The 14882-nt window shown below is 38.7% G+C and overlaps 1 protein-coding gene across 6 annotated transcripts in view; it reads right to left on the reverse strand.

Annotated features, from left to right (window-relative positions):
* The window catches only part of ENOX1 (ecto-NOX disulfide-thiol exchanger 1), a 370433-nt gene that overhangs the window by 64000 nt on the left and 291551 nt on the right, over positions 1–14882 (reverse strand). For all 6 annotated transcript variants that reach the window (XM_054809849.1, XM_054809876.1, XM_054809859.1 and 3 more), the window contains 2 exons: positions 4618–4724; positions 1166–1283 (listed from right to left, as the gene is read on the reverse strand). In XM_054809849.1, the coding sequence (XP_054665824.1) occupies positions 1166–1283; positions 4618–4724 (225 nt within the window). The remainder of the gene's footprint in view (positions 1–1165; positions 1284–4617; positions 4725–14882) is intronic.

Raw genomic sequence — 14882 nt, forward strand, 5'->3', positions numbered from 1 at the left:
CCTTTACAGGTTTTATTGTTTCATTTTTCTTCCAGGAAAAACACTAAATTTCCCCTCAAGAGAGATGCTGTAGTAAAAATTTCTTTGCTAGAATGACACTCCTTCTTGTGGTCTTTACTACTGGAGTCATTTGACCTCACACAGCATCTTGTCACAGAAGGAGCCAAAGAGCTCTTCTCTATGTAAGCTTGAATTCACACTTCCGTGCAGGCATACAAGGATGTGAAACCATTGAATGGATGAAATTCTTTCCTTTCTTAACATGGTGCCTGTATGCAAAGGCCTAGATCAAAATTATCCTCATCATCAGACTCTCAGTTTCTTTCCATATCACTCTCTTCTTCTTTACCTTCCTTCAAGGTCACTGCTGGCTGGTAGCTCCCAGTCATGCTTTGGCTTCAGCCTCTGTAAATTTTCTTTCTGAAGATGAGTGTTTAGACAGGCACACCCTTGTTAGCTACTCACAACTTTATTAGCCAACGTCAAGAAATCAAGCAAAGGGTCCATCCAGATCATGTTATCAGTCAGTAATTCAGGTGGTTTCTGAGCCACCTCTTGGGGTGTCCACTCTGGATAGTAGAATATTTGTAGAAGACCGAAAAAGTTGCTTTTCTTTCCACATATTACAAGCACCCTTGCTCTTTCTTTCATGATAGTCACCTAACGAGAGTCAAATTAATGCAGTATGCAGTATCATATTGTGAAATATGTAGCCTTGAAAGCTGATTCCACAAAACACGCCGTTAAAATGGTATAGCGTATTTGTCAGAGAGCTTATACATTACTATGTATTTGTTGAAAAGAAAGGTAAGGCTTAGAGAATACTGACCAAAACATAACTTCAACTGGTCTCACAATAAGACATTGTTGCAATCAGGAAATGACAGACTGTTATGCAAGACTGTAGAGAGCCTGCTAAAGAAACATAATGCTTCCAGCCAAGGGCAGAACTGGAGAATTTTCATCATCATAAATTGTAAAAGGTGACAGACACCTCCTAGAGACAGCTTGCATCGTTCAAATAGCTAATTTATGAGGGTTTAAAATAAGATACTATCTTATATAATCAGCTATTAATATGTCACTTCTCATATGTAAGTTTTTGTTTGCTTTTAAAAAACCAACAGTTGTATATACTTGACATTATAGAGGGATTTGTCTTTACCTGAATCATCTACTCTCAGCTTTTTACTCGGATTGTCACCACTGTCATCATCGGACATTTCCATCTCCTCTTCCCGACGGATTCCCATGAGCTGTTCGCTGTGAGCATTTCGGAGCTCCTAAAACCCAAAATGACCTTTTGTCAGTATTAACTTCCATAAAGTCATTATGTATTACTTAGTAACTGTTTTTAATACTGCTCTGATTTTAATTATACATTATTTATCATTGTAATCATATTTATTTGTATATGAATATTTATAACAACAGTAGCACAGGGAATTCTTCCTGTGAAAGAACGAAGTTTATCAAAGGTAACACTCAGGGAAAACAGGATAGAAAGTGAGTCTCCACACTGAGTGATCTTCAGTTCTACTAAATACAGCAGAATGCTTTAACAGCAGAGATAATGTTTAAAACTGGGTATAAAGCAGACTGATACAGAGATTGTCAGCCTGCTTAAGGTATAGATAATTCTTGCTTCTCTCTGCCACTTGGGGGAGGATTCATCCGACCAAGTGTGGGTGTCTCCATTACACGAAGTCATATTAAGTACACCCTAAAAGTGCCTAGTTCTCCCTGCTGATGGTAAAGGGAGCCACAGGCAGCCAGTGCAGTCGGAGCGCTCTATATTGTAGGTGCCTAATGCTGGGCAAAGGAATCTCACCCTCTGTCCCAGTGCCTAGATCACCTGGGATTTAAGACCCAACCCAACAACGCTGTCATGAAAATCTCTGCATATTGACCCAAAATGAGTGCCAGCACAGACAGCCCAGTCTCTGGGCGATCGCCGCAAGGGCGGGCAGACGGGCAGGCAGGCAGGCAGGCAGGGAGCCCGTGCACATGTCACTCGGTAAATGATCAGCAGGCACCCAGGCTTTGTGGGAGTCTAGACTGTCTTTGTTCTGGGTAGAAAAGCCGGCGCGGGTGTAGCGGATGGCTTTTTAATGGCAGCGCTGAGAAGATTGAAAGGACTCTATTTTGTCCTAATAATCCTGTCAGGTGTAACACGGGGATGCTGCACCGTGATTAGTGTAGGCCTTTTCAGTCCGCAGACAGCTAATTTTTCTGCCGACAAAGAGCCTAATTCCCAAAGAGGTGGTTTGAAATCTTTGAAACAAGGAAGAGTCGCGTGGAAGGAGGAGACAGCATTGAGGAGTCTGACCACTGCTCCGTGCAATTAACAATAAGCTGTCAGAGAGGGACCGGGCAAAAAAAGGGAAGGCGTTTCCCTTGAGCTCTGCCCTTGGTTCATCGGCAGATCTCAAATATTCTGATAAATGTATATGTGTCCATTAATTCTGGCAAAGGCAAGGAGGCTAATTAGTGGGCGTTTTACATGAGAATGATTTCAAATTAAAAAACAAGTTATTAGAAGGTAAATTGTCAACCAGTGTCTCATGCAATCAGAGGCACCTCTGGAAGAAATTAGCAAGCCGTTCCTTAATTCCTTATTGGAAGAGGCCACCTGCACTTTTTCCTGGGGAAGTATACAGCATACATGAGCAGATATCCGCTTACATTTACTCGCTCTTTAGGGGATAAATGTCCTTGATGCATCAATGTCTACATTATCAGCAAGGCCAATAATCTGCCACTGGGAATGTCTATGTGTATGAGTGTTTGCTTTGGGTTTGGGTTTCTAGCAAAGCTTTCTTAAATTTGGAAAAAAGGGAAAGTGATCAGGTAATTAAACAAATTAGCAAATAATGTCATGGTTAGAAAATATGATTTAAATCAAAGATGCCATTTGGTACATTTCCATCATATTACATATCTGAAAAACAAGCACTTCTAAAATATATTGGTTAAGCAAGAGCCTTCGCATATTTTTGAATTGTTTTTGTTGTCCTCTTCTTAGAAAAACAAAAGGCGAGTATTTGAAAAAGCGAGTAGTGAATAAACATTTCTGGAAAATCCAACTCTTACACATTTTGGTTTATTAAAGATTTAGAAGCCAGCAAATAAATGACATACCACATCCCTTTATAGAAAGTTAGTTTAAGAAGGGATGGTCTTAATATAATTGAAATAAGCTACTAGCAAATTATATTTTCATACTTCTCTAAAAGATAAGACAAACATCAATCCCCAACTTCCCAACTTGCAATTGAACAAAGGCTTTATCCACTACTTATATGAAATATTTGTGAACAAAATGCAAAATACAGTTTGTCCCAATAAGTTATGCCAACATTTTATTTTAAGTGTCCCATTATTGTGAAGTCATTTGGTATTCACCATAATAGCACTGATAATAAAGAATTCATTTGGTATTCATGTGGATGTTACATTTAGTGCCATTGGTATTCAACTGTAATTTAGCATTAGTTAATGGGCACTTAAAATGTTATCCAAATGATTTATATCACAGCACTTTAGTGTTTCTCAAACTAAGTGTACAACACTTATTTTACAAGTGTACTACAAAATAATTAAATAAGTGCATCTTACCTTCTAAAGTTTTTATTCTGAGACAGAGAAAAATCATTTAGAGGACTGTGATACTAACAATCAACATACTGTACTACATGGAGGTAAACCAAGTGTATGTAAGTTGCTCATATTAAAAAAAAAAAGAAAAAAAAAAGGAAGAAGAAAGAAAGAAAAGAAAGACAGCGGTACTTACTTTTTAAAATACAGGCTCATAGCGTATATACTGAATTAAAAACGAAAGCTGGATGACCAAAACACAGGATGAGGTCTATCGCTTCCTTTGCTGCCACTCGCAGCAAGGGGAGTTAGAATCCCATTTCCTCTGCTTGTGCTTATGCCAGTCACACATGCATGGTCCCACATTGCTAACTCTGTGTGGTAGTATGATTACATTTGTACTGGTTTCTTTGCAAGCATAATACTTAGAATCAATACAAGTGATGTATCTACTTTTTTAAAGATCAGCATGAAACAAATGGGAAGGAGTATGTCATAATTCTGGACTTAATATGCTTAAGTCATTACTTTGGAAAGAAATTCTCTATTTTATTTCCAGGCAAAGTCATCTTATAATGACTATATCATGGCACAACAAGAAAAAAAATAATCTGTGCTACAGAATACTTCTTTTAAAAACAGATCACGATGACTCCTAAAAAGATATTTTCCAGAAATAGTTCTTAATTCTATCCTTAGTTGAAAATATTGTTCCTAATTTCACTACTTCAGTTCATTATTTTAGATAGTAAACATAATCCTCCAATGATTTCCCAAATCTTGCATGAAAAATAAAAACACATTGCTCTCTGTCTTAGTGTTATTTAATGACCATTATCATAATGAGAGCAATGGGAGCAATTCATACTGTAGATGAGACTGTATAACGGCCAGTTGATTAACAGCTAAAACGGTAGCCGTAAATATTGCTGAATACACTATGTCCAGCTACAATCACACTCGTTCTGTGTCAATCCAGCTGTGAGATGATGGATAGAAAGTAATAATAAAATCACCAACCTCAGAATGCTTTCGCCAAATGTCTATGTTCTTTCGCTGGGCTTTCGAGAAATGGTCCCAAGCTTTTTGTCTGGTAGAAGCGTTGAAAACGGCGACAATCTGCTCAACTTTGGTGAACAAGGAAGTCAAACAAGACAAGCAATTTATGTTGTGATCACTATAGAGAAGCAAAGCAAAGACACTAGGAGTCTATGGATGATGTCATTACTGAAACAACATCATCAATATCCATCCAATGATGTGTCTTTTGTACTTACATTTTATCAATGTTGGAGATGTCTCCCTTCAAGTCTGTCTCCATAACTTTAGTCTACACAACTTACAACTATGTACCAAAAAACACGCATGCAGCTGCTTCCCAGCGATGTCTGCTACAACTCTCTGTGCAGCCACGTGCCTTCGCGTGTGTGGCTATAGGTGTGTGACTACAGAAACAACACTCAAGGCATAAACCTGACACATGTTGCCCTGTAGCAGCTGCGTACAGATGAGCAGGCTGTACATATGAAAGCGTGAAAGACAAGCAGGCTTTGCTTTGAAGGGTGGCTATCTGATAGTGCGGATTTGCCAGCAGACGGGAAGGGCTAAACCATACATTAATGCCATTAATGCTGCATTCTTTACCTGCAACTGCTGCTTCTCTGCTATTTAATATCAACAGGCTCACCTGTGGTAGATCGTTCTGTCCTGTGCCCATGGCCTATGCATGTTTATGTACATGAACAGTTGCATTTTTGTGCATATAAGATGAAGAAGAGATGTGAAATGGGCTTCCCTCATTCAACTCTTACGAATTTGTTCTGAAGCCAGACATCAATTTTTAGGACAATTTTCTAGGACAATTAAGATCCTTAAGTTTTTAGCTGTTTGTTCATCCTAATTCAGAACCTTTTCTCCCAACACTCTTTTTTTTTCTCTTTGCATCAGTTACAAGCAACGTTGTCCTTCCACAACAGTGACCTGCCTAAAAGTAATGTGGCCAAGATAAAAGTTGCCTTGATCCCAGCACAGTTAACTGAAGGACTGCCGAAAAATCCAGATTTTCTACAAATGACCTGGGCTGTGCTCCTGAGTGAGCAGCTGTGTCAACCTATGAAGTCAAACTGAAAAATGCTTCAACTCTTTCACAAGGTTCTTGGCTATTTATCTCTTTGGATTCCTGGGCTGAAATGATGTCCACTGTTTCGTAAGGCTGCAGCTTGCAGCACCTCCCTCCCCTCTCTTTTGCTGAGAAATGGTGGCAGGAGTGCTATAATGCCCTCCAATCTGGTTTCTCATCGAGTTGATCGATGGCTGCTCTCCTTCTCCCAAGTCACAGATGTAGAGGATCTTATTATACCTAACAACCCATCTTTCCTAAAATGGTGAGCCCACCTAGTAAGTCAGTTATGTATCTTTCACCTCTACATCTGAAAGTTAACCTCACTCAGTTGAATAGGAGCACCTTTCTTCTATTCTCTTTTTTTTACCACTTTTGCAGGCTGCTTTCAGAGTCAGGAAGATTACAACATTTTGAATCGCATATGGAAGTTTTTCTTTGCAGTCATCACGGTTGGTTAATTAACTTCTAAAGCCATAGAAAATAAATGTAGTCTTTTAAAATTAATTCATATATGTAGTTTATACTAAAGAAGGTGCCTCAAAACTACTGGGATCATCTGATCTGTTTGTGATCCATTCAAGTTTTAATAGCAGATGTGATAACTTCAGCCTATTAGAACTTGCTTGGAGTAAAGGGTGGATGTATCAAGGAAGTTATGCTGTGTACATTTATTCAATTAATTTGAAAAGAATGAAAATGCTAAAGCACTCTATTATTACACGTATAGAAACTGAGGCTAGAATTTAATTACTATCGTTGTGTTGATGACCCAGGAGCTCAGAAAATCTTGCTTAATTAACAATCTGGTTTTAGTTTGCAAGTGGAAATTCAAGTAGAAAAGATTCACAAAGATATGAGGAAGAGCTAGTTTGCCATTTTCCACTAATAGGTATTAATAAGATCATATGAATTTTGAAAAACATTTGAACTTTAAAGTGTTTAATTTCCATTCTGTGAATAGGTGCTAAGATGTATCAAAAGTCATTATCTGATCATTTCAGAAACTCTCCTCAATGGAAACACAAGCTAGGAAGATGTCAAAGAGTTTTTCTTGCATAACTGCAGTAGACAAAGCAGGCAGAAAAAGGATCTCCTTCATTTACCTAACTTTGAGGAGTTAAAAAAACCTAAAGGAGGTAGGATACTATGAGTACTAGATGCTAAAGATCAAGGCATTTAAAGAAACTTCATGCAATAGGCAGCTAAGGATAATAAAAAAGGGAAATGCAGAGGAGAATATTAAATTAGTACATATCAAAGACCAACATCCCACTACTCTATTCAAAGAAAAGTGTCAATGTATGTCCAGTAATTTCAGTATACACAACTATCTAGACTATGAAGTCTTGCAAACACCCACAGCTAACACCCAACATAAAAGGTCTCCAAGCATTACATTAGAGCTAAAGAGCAGCTGAGGCCATGGTTTGACAGTATAGGAAAGTGGCTTCACATCTTTTTGTACTGCATCAAAATGCTGCATTCATGTGTTTTGAGATGGCAATCTCATATAAACCCGTTCTGCCAGTTCACATTTGTTTGTAGGTTAATCCATGTTGCATCATTTGTTCTCCCACAGACACCCTGGAAGCCTAAAGCTGGCGTAACTCCTGTTCTCTGGGCAATCGGAAGACAAGACATAATGTACCCACCCCTAATCAGGATCAAATTTGTTTGGGTAAGTGATCCAGCAGCACACAGCCTATAAGGATGGTAGATTCATCCCTAAGGGGAAACCAGCAGAGTTTATATTAGCTGAGAAACTCTCCAATTAACTCATTTTTCCTCCATGTCTGGGTAAGATTTGGCCAAAGAGAGGCCCCAGATTTCGGGCTGACATCTGCAGAATCTGAGTGAAATAGCTGTTCCCAGTCTAGCTGCAGACCATGGTTTTCAGACTGTCTCCTGACCTCCAGAAAGAACTCTAGGATGCACTGTACTGTCAACTGTAACTGGTAAGTAGAATTATTAAGTAACATGAAATATTCATTGTCAAACATCTGTTGGTAAGTTCTATGCTGTATCAAATTTTCATTGACCATATGCAAAGCTGTTTCCTTACTAAATTAGGGTTTAAAAAACTACCTTGTTCTGGAAGGGTCCATATCACGTCATTGTTTCTCCTATCAATATAACTCACAGGATGTAAATAATTGCATCTTTCCTAACGACTTATTCTTCTGCTGGTAATTTATGTGGCATGTCTCAGACAAAGGATTATTATCTAATTGCTTTTCTGCTGAGTTATAAATAACTAAAAAGACCCAAACAACTAAGCCTAGAGTGATATGCAAGCGTCAATGTTTAATAAATGCAGTGTAACTACAATACACTTTATTAGAGGTGCCAGCTCATAGTGAGCATATTAACAGAAAGTTTAAACCTCAGTTTTTGTTGCCATAAAACATGCTACCAGAGTAGGGTATTGTCATCAAGTATAAATGTAAAAAAAACCAGAAAAACTAGGAACAACAACAAAAATCCCTTAAATGATGCCTGCAGAAGTTGCATACAAGATTGGATTAAAGGGAAAACTAGAATATCTCCAAGGCAAGAGAATATTTGATACAGGATATTTTTGAAAATGATGCTACCAGAGAAGAACAGAAATAAATGAGAACCAAAGTACAGCCTCATCTGTAAATTAAGAGGTAGAGAGAACACTTTCACTCTCCATTATATTTATCAAGCAGGCTATTTTAAATACATGATTGAGTGGAGGCTGAAATGTCTCCTTGGGTTCAGGAGACAAGAAGTAGTCAATTTTTCCTTTGCTTATTACATTATCAGCTGCCATGCATACACCATTATTTTTAACTTCTTGTATGCAATAATAAAGAACACCAGCAACTAAATGTTTTACAACGCCTTACTATAAAAAAGGAACAAAATGGAAACTGAAACACAATGTGTTAAAATAAAAACAAAAGTCTTCGCTGGCAGATAAAATAATCAGATTTCATGTAGAATTTCACTCCATATTTCACCAGTTAGGAACATCATAGGATGAAAAGGGCTTTGCACTAAATTACTGTAAGTGCAAGAGTAGAATATATGGCAATTTAGACCAGAAAAATTCTGTAAGAGTGCGACAGTTGACATGCAGGGTAAAAGAAAAATTCCACCCATAAAATTACAGTGTAAAGGAAACTGTTACAGTAAATGTATAACATGCTTTTCAAATATAGATTCATAGCACAGAGAGGATACAGAGTTGGCGTGGTTTGGGTCAGAAGCCTTGTTGCTGAATTTTGAGTAAGCTGGAGTCTGCCAATCAATTTGGCTCCCAGCCCAGCAAACCAAGGAATTACAGTAGTCAAGGCTAGATGCTGTAAGTGAGTGAATTAGAGTCTCCAGGTCAGTTTTGGATAGGAAAGAGAGTATTTCTGGCAACAGTCCTGAAAGGCATTTGGTGGCATACTGAACAGATCTCAGCATTAAGTCCAAGGCTAAAACTGCACGTTGGTGAATGATATGTGCCATCAATAAGAGAAATGGTAGGCAGATTGCAGAGTAATGAAATAAACATACAGGTTTTTAATTAATCTGGGCCAGACCCTCAGTCTTTTGGTTATGATACTGTTTACTTTCAGAAAAGAATTTGCCTTTCACACTTTTACAGCTGAAAAGCCGCAGCTCCTCCCTGTTACCCAATGTAGGTGCCATAGAGGGAGAAACAGATGTGACTGACGTTGGCTGGCAGAGGAGGGAACCATAAAGTTGGAAACACCACCCTGGAGAAGACTGCAGATAATGCAAGGGATGGGGCCTAAAGTAAAGCATACTGCTGGTCATCAGCTGGATATGTAAGCAAATGCCATTATAGATTTGTATAAAGAAGACATAGATTTTGACAGCTATGCAAAATGACTCATCTGCCACAAATAAATGTCATCCTTGGTTTGGTTTTCGTGAGGGTTTAGTGTGTGTTTGTTTTTAATCAAAACAAACAAACAAAAATAATCCATGGGTATCAAAAAGAAGGTAAATTGTGGCTGCAACTCCATCAGAGAAGAGGAGGCTACTGTTTGGTCTGCTTGCTGTCTGGGTAGCTGTAGGTTCCTTAACACGTAGTCTTAAGACATGGCATGATAAAGGAGAAGACCACAGGACTTCTCTATTATATCCCCAAATGCCACCTTTTTGGACAGACCAAGGGAACGGTGCCTCCAGTGATATATATCCCAAATCATTTTGCTGTGTGGGAAGTCAGTTTGCAAGGCTGCCATCCCTCAACTTGCCCTACTGCCAACAACTACATCTGTACTAGTGATCAAAACCAGCCGGGGACCATTCTCGTTCCCTGAAACCAACTGGCACAACATGCTGAGTGTCCCTGCAGCAGCAACCCTTCTCTCTCCCCGAAAAGATGCTTTTGGAGAAACCATTTGGCCTGCACCAAACTCTAAACTGTACCCACATTGTGTAGGAAAATGCTATGTGGCCCAGAGCAACAACGTTCTTTCAGCTGAACAGTATAGACAAGCCTGCGCTAGCTCAGCTTAATTTACTCCTGTAGACAGAGTCAGTGGAGTCATCTTTTATTAGAAGCCTTGCTTTTTCTGCTCTCTTCCTGATGCAGGGCTCTTGGTGCTGCAGAGCACCATGGCAAGGCTTACCAGAGGAAGAAGGATGTTTCCCTGTTCTGTCTACCCTGTGTCACCTGTCTGAATACTAGAAAGAATAAGAAACAAGTATAAATGTCCTCTCCCTAAATTACACTATATTATTTCTACATCTCCTGTTGATTGGGCCTACAGTGTTTGAGACCAGGAGGAGACATGCCTGTGTTGATGGTTGATTTCCCTTCCTCTTCCATCTGACACAGACTGGTCCCAGTCAATCTGCTTGTGTGGTTATCAAGACGCCAAGTGAATGTCAGTGTTCTACTTCTGAGTGATGCCAGAATAAATATTTTTTCATAATACAATAATCAGATTCTTCCACATAGATGAAGGAAAAAAAATACTTATACCACAGCGCAAATTATAATCCCTGGTGTTGTAAAAACTTTGAACCTCAGTATCAGCAGCTGTTGTTTTCCCTTCTTCTTTCAGCTAAGAAACCCAGTGAGGAGGAATGAAAGAACGAGCATTATGGGGATACTGAAAACGTGCCATTTTCAGGATTTATACTGAAACCTGCACAGTAACTTGTCTGAAATATATATATCAACAATTAAACAGTCCTAGAAATGGAAGAACACTCCTCGTTAAACTTTGAAATAAAAAAAATACACTCTGATTAAAGAGAGCCCAGTTTTCCCTGCAAGGTATTGCTAGAAAATCTGTCTACAAAATAAGCTTTGAAAATCTTTTAGGTTGTGAAACATGGTTTAATTTACAACAAAGAAACTGACAGCTTGGTGTAACAGCAAGTGCTGGCGCCGTGCCATGTGATAAATCACTTGGACTCAACAAGACCACTTCACCTCCATGTCATTTCTCAACAAACAAGAATCTGACATCAGGCCAGCGCAACACGGTAGGGCAGGTACAAATGTACAGTACCTGCTCTTTTAATGCCACCATCTTATATTACAGAACAGACTTTATGGACCTTGTGTTGACATTCAGTAAAAAAAACCCCACCCACCCCCATCCCACTAACTCAAAGAAAGAGTAAGTGAATGCTACCTTCTTCATCAGTTTGACAAGATTATAAGCCGTCCCCAATGCACTGCATTTAATTAGCTGTTCTCATTGTTATTTATGGTTAGGCAAAGCTTTTCTTCATTTCTCACATTTAAAAATAGCAAAAGTAGGAACAACTATTTTTGGTAAAAAAAGAACCAAAAAAAGAACCCCAAGGGAACTCTGAGATGAAGGAACATCATAAATGTGACTGAACTCTGGCAGGTCCCATTAAGTGAAGGGACTCTCTCCAAGTAATAATTGTCCAGGGATCTTGCAGAGTAGAATGTTCCTAGGAGATTGGGAGAGCTATGTTTGTTTCAGGCACGGTTTCTTTTGCTAAAGAAAAAGAATAGAGAGATGGATGAGGAGGCTTCAACAGCTATAGCCTCTTCTGGCAATCAAAACAAAAAATCGTCTCACACATTTTATGTGGGAACATTTGCTTCTCCATTTGTCGTCATACCTTATGTTCCCTTGCCTGCCATGACTTGTCCTCTTCTCTCTTTGTTTAAAGCCTCCAGTCTCATCTTCCTTCTGTATTTTTGTTCCCTCGTTGTGTGTGTCCATCTTTCCCTCCCACATAGTCTATCCCTTTCCAAACCTCTTTTTCTGCCCCCATGGCATCTCTGTCATCATCACAAACTACATCATTTGGGACAAACGCAGTGATTTGACATGAAGCAAGGCTAGTGCCCATTGAAGGGAGTAAGTATTTCAACCAGTCATATTTTCAGAGGGTTATTCATATTCATATTTGTAAGTTTTAGTCATTCACTTATAAGCAGCCTGAACAGTTTTAGATGTGCAGGCCGCACGATATGCACAGCCAACTCAAAAAAACCTTTTGGGTGAAACCTTCATCTTTCCTTTCTTCCTCCAATGTCTTACTCTCGTCCCTTATTGTTCATTTCCATGCAACATTTCCAGCTCAGTTCTATAAAGCATCAGGCCCTTACCTCCAGCTCTACTCAGCAAGGCAGCTCAAAACCAAAGACAGACTTCCATGTGATTCAAGCACATGCTTCTTTGCTTTGAACCTTGCTTCGTCACCTAGGAGATCCTGCAGGATCCAGGCAAGTTGCATGAGTTGTCAAAATGGGGGCTTAGACTGAAATCTCTTGGGAGACAGTGCTTTTGTTTTGCTATAAACCACTACGCATATTTAATTGCCTATATTAAAAAAAAAAAAGTCTTACAAATAACAGGACGAGAGCGTCTGTTGAAATTCTGTCCACACTTAAATCGATACCAAGATTCCTATTGACTTGTAGTGAAGGCTACAGACAATGGAAGGAATGAAGAAATTCAAAGAAAATGAAACACAAAGGAAAAATCTATCTGAAACACTACAGGTTGCCACCACAAAGGGTTATACCACCAGAAAGTGGGGAGGAATTATAAGAATGCAAGGTAAAATAGAAATGGAGTTTTTCATCTCTGTTCTCTAGCACTGCCACAGCATCCTGGATAGAAATGCTTTTAAGAACACATGTCCATGAAATGGAAAATGGGAGGGCAAGTAAAAAAGAACAGAGATACCCAGCTGAGCTTTACTGGACAAATTATCAGTACAGCAGCAAGCAAAGAGCACACCGACTAAATGAGCTCATCAAAAGGGACTGGATGGATTGTGGAGGTTACTTTGTATTTAATTTTTTTTAGAAATAGATCAAGGTAGAAAGTAATAGTGGCAACTAAAGACATGAATGATTAATGTTTTTATTTGTATTATAGTGGCATTCTATGACACCAACTGAGATCTGGGCTGCACTGTAAAAACACATTATATGACTCAATCTCTTTCACAAAGAGCTTAATGATGACCTAAAAATTGCACATAAAGTAAGCTCATATTTTTGAATTAGTCACTGGCAAACGAAAGAAAGACTGTAAGACTGGACAATTAAAGAGCAGGAAAATCCTTTTAAAAGTTGTTATTAATGCATAGCAATTCAAAGAATACTTGGAAAGCACGAATGTATATAAAAAGTCTGACTACTAAGAGAATTTTAACCAGCGTGCTTTCAATATCTGTAATGAAACTGGCTTCATTTTTAGTACTAAGAGAATATGCTAAAAAGTAGAAGGATTATTGGGAGAAAAGACTGCAGTACGGAATTTAAAGCAAATCAGATAAAATGGTGATTTTAGTAATCACCACCATATCAGTGTAAATTCTACCTTTTTTAAAGTAAGAGAGCAACTTTTGAAGTGAACCTGTAATGAGAAAAACAAAACTGATCCAAATCCTTTTTTGAAGAAAGCTCAAAAAGGATTTTTAACATTTTTTTCTTCCTTTTTTTATATTAAAAATTCAGATTCTTTCTGTGAAGGCACTGATAACGTTAAAACAGATTAAATCATATCCAGAGAGATCAGAGAATGAAAATGAACAAACCTGAAGAGAGGAGGATTTTATTCAGTTTTCTGAGAATGCATTTTCCTTCTTTTTTTTGGGGGGGGGTGGGGCGGGGGGTGGTGAAGGGTGAGGGAAATTTATAGCAGAAACCTACCAACTATTTAATAAAAAGTCAGTGTACTCTAATACACCACTAAAGTCCTTCAGTAGGAAGGGAGGGAAAACTTGAGGTGAAAATCCTGACCTTCCCAAGGAGGGGGACATGACACACAGTCTTATCCCCAAACCTCTGATTCTTCTTAATGAACAGCCCTACTGAATCAGCTCGAAGCTATATCTAGCCTCATATCCTGTGTCATGAATAAAAGGGCTAAGGATGCTTAGCAACAAGCTAAGCAATAAACTGCATAATATCATAATTTCAGGTTTCTTTGGTTTCAGGACTTCTTGAAAGATGAGTATCTCATTGTTTTTACTTCCATGTACACCCTTACATGCAACGCAAGAGCCTAGGGAAGCAAACCAGCTTACTGGCAGCAGAAAGAAGTGGCAGGCACCCTGTTTTATTGACCTGTGGAGTGAAAATTAGTTACTTTTAATAGCAAGATGGGAAGAACATCTATGAATGCTTAGAATATATACCAAGAAAAAGATCCCAACATTTTATTTTTAGTTAATGGAAAAATCTATTTTAAAATTTACAAATTCTGCACCAGCACTACTGAAGATTGCATCCTGTCACTTATATTGTGTTATACTTTGTAACAGCTTTTCTTTTATTACTTATTATGATGGCATGATATATAGTAGCTGAAGGGGGAAAAAAGACATGTCAATATGTAGCTCGTCCACAAGGTCCCCTGGAAATACCAGGATGGCCTACTGGTGTATACTGGTCCTGAATACCGAGTGCGGGGGATCACTACACTGGATTGCCACTGGCTTGCCTAATGCCAACACTAGGGTTGCCATTTACCCGTTGTGAATGAAATTCAGGATGGCAACCTTTAAACATGTCTAAGTGATTTAGGGGGGGTCTACGTTCTGTTTTCAAAAATTGCTTGCTGAGAGTGAATGAGCTAATTACTGCTTGCCAAGGTAGGGTGAGAACCTGCAGCACATCTCTTCTCCCTGATGCCAGCTGATGTACAAAGGGATCCCAAGGTCA

The sequence above is a fragment of the Grus americana genome, chromosome 1 (genome assembly GCF_028858705.1).
Source record: "Grus americana isolate bGruAme1 chromosome 1, bGruAme1.mat, whole genome shotgun sequence".
Taxonomy (NCBI): Eukaryota; Metazoa; Chordata; class Aves; order Gruiformes; family Gruidae; genus Grus; species Grus americana.